Source organism: Cricetulus griseus, assembly GCF_003668045.3.
Source record: "Cricetulus griseus strain 17A/GY chromosome 1 unlocalized genomic scaffold, alternate assembly CriGri-PICRH-1.0 chr1_1, whole genome shotgun sequence".
In the NCBI taxonomy this organism is placed as follows: domain Eukaryota; kingdom Metazoa; phylum Chordata; class Mammalia; order Rodentia; family Cricetidae; genus Cricetulus; species Cricetulus griseus.
The window spans coordinates 641,027-651,612 of NW_023276807.1; the positions used below are offsets into that span (position 1 = coordinate 641,027).

The 10,586-nt window shown below is 51.7% G+C and overlaps 1 protein-coding gene across 3 annotated transcripts in view; it reads left to right on the forward strand.

The window, feature by feature from the left end:
- Nucleotides 1-9,136, forward strand: part of Unc5b (unc-5 netrin receptor B) — a 67,749-nt gene extending 58,613 nt beyond the window's left edge. For 2 of the 3 annotated variants that reach the window (XM_027388299.2, XM_027388301.2), the window contains 6 exons: nt 288-456; nt 551-784; nt 2,681-2,830; nt 3,510-3,674; nt 4,641-4,822; nt 6,392-9,136. In XM_027388299.2, the coding sequence (XP_027244100.1) occupies nt 288-456; nt 551-784; nt 2,681-2,830; nt 3,510-3,674; nt 4,641-4,822; nt 6,392-6,557 (1,066 nt within the window). In that variant the 3' untranslated portion in view covers nt 6,558-9,136. Of the gene's footprint in view, nt 1-287; nt 457-550; nt 785-2,680; nt 2,831-3,509; nt 3,675-3,837; nt 4,114-4,640; nt 4,823-6,391 lie in introns of those variants that run through there. The other variant, XM_027388300.2, reaches the window with a different exon arrangement.
- The last annotated feature ends 1,450 nt before the right edge of the window (nt 9,137-10,586 follow it).

Below are 10,586 nucleotides of genomic sequence, written 5' to 3' on the forward strand. Positions count from 1 at the left end.
TATTTTGTTGTTTTGTTTTAAAGAAAGTAAAGAAAGACCAGAATGTTCTATAAAACCCCAGACCTTTGAGGCTGGGCAAAGCCTTGGCCGAGACTGTTTTGATGTGACAGCAAAAACCTAGAATGCAGTTCCCTATTTCCCACCACTGTGGTGTCTGTCCCCCGAGCAGCAGAGACTTGGCTTGGCACAGGCTCTGGGTGGAGTTGGGGTCCTTCAGGGGTGGGGTATGTTCATACTGTATGAGTATTTCTAGCTTCTGTTCACTGAGTCCCTCTACCCTTCCCAAGCCCGCTTTCGGAGGGGACCCAAACAGTATTGAGCCCCTCAGTGACCTGTGGTCCCACGGGCCTCCTCCTGTGCCGCCCTGTCATCCTCACTGTGCCCCACTGTGCTGAAGTCATCGCCGGAGACTGGATCTTCCAGCTCAAGACCCAGACCCATCAGGGCCACTGGGAGGTGAGACGCTGGGTGGGGAGCGGCTGACTCTCAGAACTGCCCTTCTCCTGACTGCTCTCTGCCCACATGACAACATCTTCTTCTCCCCTTGTAGGAGGTAGTGACCTTGGATGAGGAGACCCTGAACACCCCCTGCTACTGCCAGCTGGAGGCTAAGTCCTGTCACATCCTGTTGGACCAGCTAGGCACCTATGTGTTCACTGGCGAGTCCTACTCCCGCTCTGCAGTCAAGAGGCTCCAGCTGGCCATCTTTGCCCCAGCCCTCTGTACCTCCCTGGAGTACAGCCTCAGGGTCTACTGTCTGGAGGACACGCCTGTGGCATTGAAGGTGGGAGCTTGTGGGGGCACTGCAGGGGCATCAGCACAGCCCATCAGTTGCTGGCACCCCTCCCAGGGTGCACAGTCCCTGCCAGGCTTCTGTCTGGCAACGGCTTCCATCATAGTCACTCTTACTTTCACCAGACATCAGAACAGCACTGGACTGTCAGACAGGGATGGAGGCCACAGCTCCTGACTCTGGGCTGGAGGTGGAGACAAACAGGGAAATCTCTTTTGAGGAGTTTGAGAAAGTGTACCTCAGATCTAAGCCCTGGATAGCAAGTTGTCACTCTGGGTAGAGAAGAGGACATGTCCAACCAGCAGAATGACATTCTGCCAAGACAGGTGTGCAACTCAGCATGTGTGGACAGTATAGGATGTGTGTATGTGTGACTGTGTAGTGAGAGAGAGGGCTGGAGAGACGAGCTGCTTACTTAGTAAGCTCTGGTTATACTTAGTAACTGGGATGCTGTCCAGTGGCAAGGGACCCAGCTGTGGCAGATCCGGTTCACAGGTGCTCTGAGGAACGGCCTGCAGCTATGGTGTGTGTGTGTGTGTGTGTGTTGGTAAACAAGAGGCAAAGGCCAGTTGGAAAGCTGGGGCCAAGGCCCAGACAGCAGGCAGTGGCCAGGAGATGAGGTTGGCCCTTGTGGTTAGTCAGTAGGATGGGCAGACAGGACTGAGCAAGGATAGCCCAGGCTTCTAGCAGACACAAAGCAAAGCCAATGGAGACCAGACGTGAAGGAAAGGCAGGGGCAGGTGAGGAGATGTTGGACAGATGGAGGGGGATAATGTTGGCAGATGTGGAGACCAATGTAGGTACCTCCTGTCACACATGTCTCAAAGCCACTGTCCCTTCCTCTCCTAACCCTGTCCCATCCTCACATGATACTAGAGGATATAGAGTTGGCTCTCTTCTCCATCCTTCCAGGACTCTGAGAAGCCTCATGGTTCTTTCTGACAGCCTGGACAGACCCTGAGTTGGGGTCTCTCCTAGTCAACGCTGTCTCTGAGTCTCACGTGGCTTTCTCAGGCTCCAAGCTAGGAACTGATGCAACATAGGTGAAAAGGCCTTGTGGGAGAAGGAACATCCCCTGTGGGGACTGTACTACCCTGACATTCCAAGAGGCCTCCAAAAGGGGTGGGGCACTGCTGGCAATCTCTTGCAGCTGGAGCTGGTGGCATGGGTGCTTGCTAAGTGCTCATCCTGGCCAGAGGGTGGTGTGAAGGTCAACAGGGAAATTGTCGCATTCTGGGCCTGATTGCATCCTTTCCTTGTTCAAGCTCATCTACTCACTCTTTTCACTCTTCTTACCAAAACACTTACTTGATAAATAGCCTACAAGGCCATCCAGCTACCATTCCTCTCTTCACTCATGTACCTTTCCTTCCAAATATTCTTCTATTCAAATACCACTCATTTGTATATCCATTTATCTGTTTACCCACCTAACCCACACATCCATCCAGTGATCCATTCAATCATCTGTCGGTCCATCCATCCATCTATTCATCCATCCGTCTATTCATCCATCCATCCATCCATCTATCCATCCATCCATCATCTTTGTGTTCACCTAGTCATATACTTGGTTGGCATCCTACCTGTATGCTCAACCCATCTATACATTTATCTAATTCTCCTTCCAAGCTCCTGTTACCCACACAATGTTCTCTATATGTATCTGTCTATCCATCTATCTATCTATCCATCCATCCATTTATCCACCCATCATCCATCCGCCCACTCATTTTCCATTCATCCACTTGTGTATCTGCCTATCCATTCACTCGAAACACCTTCTTTTTAATTGAATCAGATGGGTCTGACCCCAGTCTAGCAAGTTGCAGTATAAAAGACCCATGGACCAAGGGTAACAAGTCCCTCCCACTGCCCCATCAACAGGAGGTGCTAGAGCTGGAGCGGACTCTGGGAGGCTACTTGGTTGAAGAGCCCAAGCCTTTGCTCTTTAAGGACAGTTACCACAACCTGCGCCTCTCCCTCCACGACATCCCCCATGCCCACTGGAGGAGCAAGCTTCTGGCCAAGTACCAGGTAAGCACTAGGCCTGGGGAGGGGCAGAGAGGAACCGATACCACATCCTTTGCAGTGAAGCAAGCACTGTTTCCCAGGTCTCTCATCCCCGTCCCGTCTCCTCACTCTATCCTCATGTTTCCGGCCATCTTCAGGCCCAACCCCAACTGACAGCCACATCTTCAGTCCGTCTTTCGCCTCCACCCACACCAATACCCATGCCCGTCACCTCCACATCCTGCCTCAGGTGCTTTATACTTCAAGTTGCTGGTCTGGGGCCGGACCCATCTAAACAAACACAAGCCTCGCAGGCTGATTGTGCTTATCACTGGTTGGTACCCATGTTTCTCTGTTCCATGTTGCAATGTATGCCACCATTGAGGCCCTAGGTATTCCATGCTCCTGCTTGTGTATACATGCTGACATGTATACATGTATACATGTATACACATGTATGTATGTACACACACACACACACACACACACACACACACACACACACACTTCTGTCTTCCCCTCCCTCCCGCACAGGCCCATTTCTCAGCTCCCTCCCAGAACCGAGGAGTCAGCACCATTTAGCTAGCCAGCTTTCCCTACACTAAAACCATTTCGTAGAGAGACTTGAATTACTCCCTGAGGCTGGTTCCCACACACTTCTGGCAAATGCCCAGTGTCACCTGCAGCCCTGTCTCCCCTGCAGGAGATTCCCTTCTACCACATCTGGAACGGCAGCCAGAAAGCCCTGCACTGCACTTTCACCCTGGAGAGGCACAGCCTGGCTTCCACCGAGTTCACCTGTAAGGTCTGCGTGCGGCAGGTGGAAGGGGAAGGCCAGATCTTCCAGCTGCACACCACGCTGGCAGAGGTGAGGGTCAGTGACAGCCCAGGGGACTGAGGCTCTGGCATAAACTCACCTCACTCCCCAGCATCTCCTCTTCACCTCCCAAGTCACCTTGAACGAGCAACCATCACTAACTGAGCACGGTTCATATGACATATATCACCATATCAGGTTGTCACACCCACAGGGAGAGGGTTATGGTGGTCCCCGTGTAGAAGATGAGAGTCTCGAGGCTGGGGCTGTAGTTCACCTGTCAGAGTGCTTGCATAGCATGTATGGTGTCTTGGGCTCCACCATCAACTACACCAGACATGGTGGTGCATACCTACAATCCCAGTGCTTGGGATGTGGAGACAAGAGGATCCAAGATCATCTTCAGGTACATTGTGAGTTTGAGGACAGCTTGGGCTACATGAGACCCCAGCTCAATAAAATAAAAAGGTCTTAGGGAAGGGAGTATCAGAATACTATATTTGGCCAACAGGCAAGGCTGGCTTTTGAACCTGGCCAAGGTAAGGACTGGCCTTTGGCTCTCAACCACTAACTCGAGCTTTAGACAAAGTCAGGACTCCTAAGATAACCAGTATAGTATAAAGCACTCAGCACAGTTCTCAAGCCAGCTCCAGCCCAGATAGGTCACCTGTCCTCTCTTGATTCTGTTTTCCACCTGTGACAAAGCTGGTTCTCATGGGCTAGGCCATGGCCATGACTCCTGGGGCCTCCTCTTCTCAAAGCTAAGTCAGCATGTGCCCAGGGCTGATCCCAAGCAAGATCACACCTGACATGGATCACCGAGCAACCCTTACCCTCCAGAAGTGGATGGTTAGAGAACCTAGAGAAGACAAAAGTGAGTGTAGAGCTCAGGGCATCTACACTCTACCAGTTTAAGCTACAGCCTCAGCCCTTAAGCCCCTATCCAGGCAGGAAGACTGGATGAGCTTCTTTCTGTCCAGCCGTGTGGCTATTTCATTCTCTTCCCTACCCTTCCAGACGCCTGCTGGCTCCCTGGATGTACTCTGCTCTGCTCCTGTCAATGCTGTGACCACCCAGCTGGGACCCTATGCCTTCAAGATACCACTGTCCATCCGCCAGAAGATCTGCAACAGCCTTGATGCCCCTAGCTCACGGGGCAACGACTGGCGGCTCTTGGCACAGAAACTGTCAATGGACCGGTGAGTATCCCAAGCCACAGTCACCCCCTATTGCCTGGGGTCTGGCAGGGAAGCGGGGTGCGTATCCCAGCAGACCAAGGCCAGTTCCCAGCTCCATTCCCCTTGTGCCATAATCAGTGACAGATCCACAGCTGGGGTTGTATGCACTGAGGTCACTGCCCCTCTGCCCAATGTTCCTCTCAGAGAATAGGCTTGTGAACTTTAAGTGACCGCCACCGCTCTCTAAGCCCTGCTCTTCCACAGTGTAGGCAAATGCTTCCTTGCCATACAAGGGGTGTGCTCAGGCTCTTTTGGGAAACTCTGAATGTCAGATATACATGGCAAAGATGTTAAATGGTCACTTACTAGAAATCCTTATCCTTTGGCCTTGAGCAGGTAGAAAAGCTGGCTCAGTCAGTGAAGTGCTTGATGTGTAAGCATGAGGAACTGATGAACACATGCCAAAGCATCAGGCCTGCTGATACACATGTACAATCCCAGCACTGGGGAGATGGGAGACAGGAGGGTCCCTGGGATAAGCTAGCCAGCCAGTCTAACTGAAGAGTGAGCTCCAGGCCAATGAGAAACCCTGCCTCAAATGAGGTGAATGGTGTTCCTAAGGATGATGACATAGGAGATTATCCTCTGACCCCCCCTTCCCCCCACACGTTAAATGTTGTTGTTATTATTATTATTATTATTATTATTATTATTATTATTATTATTTTGAGACAGGGTTTCTCTGTGTAGCCCTGGCTATCCTAGAACTCGCTTCATAGACCAGGCTGGCCTCAAACTCACAGAGATCCTCCTGCCTCTGCCTCCCCAGTGCTGGGACTAAAGGCATGTACTACCACTGGCTGGCCTGGTTACTAGAAACAGCAGGGGCTTAGAAAGACCACTAAGACACTGTTCCTATCCTCAGAGGAGCTTGTGCCTCAGGATCAGGCCCAGAATGAAAGTGAATGTCGGGGAAGCGTGTGGCATGCCAGCCAGGAAGGTCTGGCAGGGTCCCAGCATCTTTTGATGATGGCAGTGAGCAAGATGAGAGGATGCTTTGGGTGAGCGTGTGTGCCAGGCTAGCCCAGGAGCTGCCACCCTCTCTCTGCCTCCCATCTCCCTGAAATGGGGTGCTCAAAGAATACTGTGATTACAGACATTTGTGCAATGCATATGACTTTTATGTTGGTTCCAAGGATTTGAACTCAAGTCTTCACATTTACCCACAGAACTGTCTTGCCAGCGCTTATTCAGATATTGAGTCCCTCTGTGGGTTTATCTGTCGATGAATGTAGAAGCTTATGACCCAGGCACTTGCTCAAAGCCCACCTCTAAACACTGCTGGTAGGAAGTCCGGCTGTCCATCCGTGAGCCTTTTCAGGATTATTGTATTCTCACACTCTAACAGGAGATAGCTGACCTTGTTCCTATTTTGGAGAGGGGATGAGTCTTAGAGGGCACACTGATTTGTGTAGGGCTGCATAGCCTTCAGTTGGAGGACCTGGGATTCAGACCTAGGGCTCTGAAGATTTTCCCAATTCACAGGCTGATCACCTCAGGGAAGCCAACTTTGCCCTTTCCTTCCCACAGGTACCTGAATTACTTTGCCACCAAAACTAGTCCCACGGGTGTAATCTTGGACCTCTGGGAAGCTCAGCAGCAAGATGATGGGGACCTCAACAGCCTGGCCAGTGCCTTGGAGGAGATGGGCAAGAGCGAGATGCTGGTGGCCATGGCTACTGATGGGGACTGCTGAGTGCTTGTGACCACAGGACAGTGGAGACCAGTATGAGACAGTACAAGGAGGCCTAGCAGCCTCCCCGTGGGGGTGTCCAGCCTCTGCCATCCCTGGCTCATAGCTGGAATGGTCCCTCACCCCCTCTCCCTGCCGCACCCTCAGACCACCACCAGCCTTAGAAAACCTCTGTGCTCTACTGATGAGAGGCCGGGATCCTCTGCCCCACCGTTTCTTGGCTCGCACTGGGATAGGCTGAGGCCTCTGGGGCAGCCTAAGGCCAGAGGCTTTCCCCCTGTCACAACCCAGCACCCTCAGCCCTGTGACTTTGGGAGCCCACAGGTTTCAATTCTGTGTTCATATTGTCCTTGGCTAAGGACCTCTCTCCTATCCTGGGTCCTCTTTGAAAGGCTGAGTTGAGTTCAGAGAAACTGCTGTCTCCTGTGTGCAAGGAAAAAAAAAAAAGGAAAAAAGAAAGGAAGGAAGCAAGCATGAATGAATGAAAGAATGAATGAATGAATGCAAGCTTCAGAACTCAGTGAGCAAAAACCACAAGGGAAAAAAAACAACCAGTTTCTTAGGAAACGCAAATGATTTATTATCCAGATATTTGGATAGGTCCTTTTTAAGAAATAAACATGCAAAAAAGTAAGAAAAGAAAAAAGAGGGGGTAGGGCACTTTTATTCTCCAGTGTGTTTAAGAGTGGGTAGGTATGCTTGTGACTTGGGCCACAGGCGAGTGCATTCATGGGCACATGTGTGCACGTATGTGTGTGTGCATGGGTGTGGTCAGGGAAATGCTTTGTTACTCTTGAATCCATTGTGGACTGGATTCTGAAAATGCCTCAGTTTCTCCAGCTGTGCAAGGAGCCGATACAGGGTTTCAGCCATGGCACTGAGTCCTAAAAACGAAGGCAGAAGCTGGGGCCTCTGTTCCTCCAGAGCCCTAGGCAGATGCCTTTCTGTCTGTGGCCTCCTCTGGGTTTCTGAGAATATGCTTGGAGGCCCAGGCAGGCTGTCACCTGGGGAGACCCTTTCATGTCTCTTGCCCTAGTGATTCCTGATCTAGTAATGTGGCCCACAGGTAAGGCTCCTGCAGAGAGGGAGGGGCCTCCAGGTTCCCTCTCAGGCTGGATGGCTTTGTGTCTAGGGGGACGCTGCACCCACCCCTGCAACTCTATCTAGTCTTTGGTTCAGCCATTCACTCTTCTGCTGGGGTCAGGAGATATGAAGGTAGCCTTTCTAAGTAGACATCTTCACTCTTGGCCATTGAGGCCAGTTTGGGCACGTCCTGGGCTTTGAAAGTTGGGGCTTCTAAGGGGGAGCATGTTTCGTTTCAGCGTCTGTGTCCTGGCTTCTCCGCTGCAGCTCCTGAGGCCTGGGGCTCTGAGATTGGGACCCAGGTATCCTTGCACCTAGGTTGAACAATGCCTCAGACAGTGACTCTCAGCTCTTCCTGCCAAAGATGCCCATCCCTGTGGGCATGATCTTGCTGGTCACTGTTAGCCCATGCACAGAAGGGGCCTCTGTCCCTTCTGGGAGTCAGAAGACCAGGATTTAAGTTCTAGCTGTGCTGTGTGACTTAGGGCACATAACCGCCTTCTCTGGGCTCCAATGTCCTTTTTATCCTGGAACTCCGTGAGGCCCCTGGGGCGGGGAGTGTCTTACACTTTTCTGGGCTTCAGAAGGGAATCAAGTAGAAAGAAGTTGATTGTGGTCTGTATGCCCTCCTTTGCCCACCCATCCTCAGAAACCTGCCTGCCTGGGCCCTGATGGGAACACTTGGTGAATAGGTCCCAGTTAGCTGGAGCCTGGGGTAGGGCTCCAAGTGGACAGTTTGGTAGCAGCAACCCAGGTAACATCTGCCAACTCTGGATTGAGCCAGGATTCTTGGGTTGGGTTTTCCACTCCTGCCTTCAGTGAGCTGGAGCCTCCTTTTTCCATTCTGGCCAGCTTGGTGTTGCCGGGTTCTGCAGGGTATTTGTGTGTCATCTTGGGTGTGTTTGTGTGTGTTTGCAAGCCTGCTTGTGTGCGTGCAGCGTGTGTGTGTGTGTATGTATGTATGTATGTATGTATGTATGCCTGTGCTTTTCAACTTGGGCACATCAGGGCACCCCTCCCAGATCGCACACACCTGTTTCCGCATGTGGACATGGCCTCTGTGCCCAGGATTGTGCCACTGGAGGTGGGAATGCCTGTTTGCTGTCCCCGAGTCACAGGGTCAGTCAGTGTATCTCCTATGTGCCTCTCCTGCCCTCCTATGGGGCCCATGATTCTGAGCTCTGGCCAGACACCTCCCAAGGGATGGGGACCCTCCTCATCCTGATCTTCCAGGGCCCTCTGGTCCCCATCTTGACGCTCCCAGGCATCTGAGTCAGCCCCTTCCACTCACCCTCAGAGGGCAAGTGGCTGCGAACTTGGATGTGGGGGTGTGAACATGGCTCTGTGTCCCTGGATTCCAATATGGTGGGGGATGGTCCCAGGCCCACCCATTCATCCTGTAAACAAACTGTAAATAGCCTTTAGCATTCCTCTTGTAACGAGATTAATTTTTATGAAATAAATTATATTTCCTAGTCTAATAAAAAAGAAAAAACCCAGGTCCTGGTTTGATGTCTTCTTGGTGTCTTTTAATGGCAGTTGTGTGTGACTGTCTTGTTCTTCCACACAAGTTGAGAGCTCCAACCCTTGATCCAGCTCAACAGCCTCACCTTACAAAAGGGAAAATGGGCCGAGATAAGAATGGGCTTTCTCACAGTTGCACAGCAAGTTAGATCCTCATGAAGGGCCTGGACCTCGCTGTGGTCACCAGCCAGGGCCTAAAGCCCAGAGCGTAGGTAGCAGGGATCACGGACTAAGACGAACACCCCTCTACCTCCCCTTTCATGAGGATGAGCCCCAACTGAGGCTGGGGTGGGGGTGGGGGGTCAGGTCAGCATGTCAACCTGTGGTGGAGGATGCTGTACAGGCAGGACATTTACAACCCAGACAAATACTCATCTAAGGAGGAGGGTGGCAGCATCCTCACGCAGATGACAGACAGATGGCATTGACATCGTTGTTCTCTCAGCAGGTGGTTCCTGCTAATCAGTAGGTCTTTGTCAATTTTCCTGCAGGTGGAGGCGTGCACGTTTTATTTTTCATGACTGATAGTTACCTCCATTTAAACTGGTCTCCATAGCCTTGGGGGTCTCAGGCCTCACCCTGTGGGTCCAGTTGGTAGTCCCCAGTCCTTGTTGCCTCCAGTCCCTTGAGTTTGGAGAGCCCTTGACCCTGTTAATGGAGGATCATGATGCCCACCAGCTCACCACACACGTAAGAGTGCTGCCACCTAGTGGTTGCTTTTTTATTGTCCTTTGGTAAGACACTCCTCTTAAGTTAACACAGGGTGTTTCCAGAGATCAAGGTTCCTTGCCAGCTCTGGCTCCCCAGCACCTGTGGCTGGCTCTAGGGCCATCTCAGTGTGGAGAGCATGTGAGGCAGCCCCGAGGTGAGAAGTTAATAGGAAAAGGGAAATCCATGTGTCCTCTGGGTGTCTATGGTCTGGTAGGGGGGCAGGGCACAAGTGTGTATACACCGCCACTTGACCTGCCTTCATTACCTGGGCTGTCAAGACCAGAGGCAGCCACATTCAGCGAGTTTTGAAGGCCCCAGAAGATGCCCCAGGGTGACTGTTTGTGGTTTGAAAATTCAAGGGGAATTTATTGATCTGACAGGACATGTCCTGGAGGTAGGGCATGGGGAGTGAGCCAGGCTGGACAACCCATAGTGTAAAAAAGTGAAACCTACAGATGGCACACCAGGGGCAGGGTGAGGACAGGAAGTAAGGGTCCTTCTTGCCTCAAGAGAGGGAGAAGAAGAGATAGAGATTGTCTGGGATTAATGGGGAGGAGAGGACCTGGGTACAGAGCTGTGAAGCCCAGTGGCTGGCAGCATGAGAAAGCAGGGAGGACACACGATGGGGTCTCCAAAGCCACTATTGGCTCTAGATCACAGAACCTGGATCTCGGAACTTTTTACCTAGACTGAGATTTAAAGATTGTGATAGGG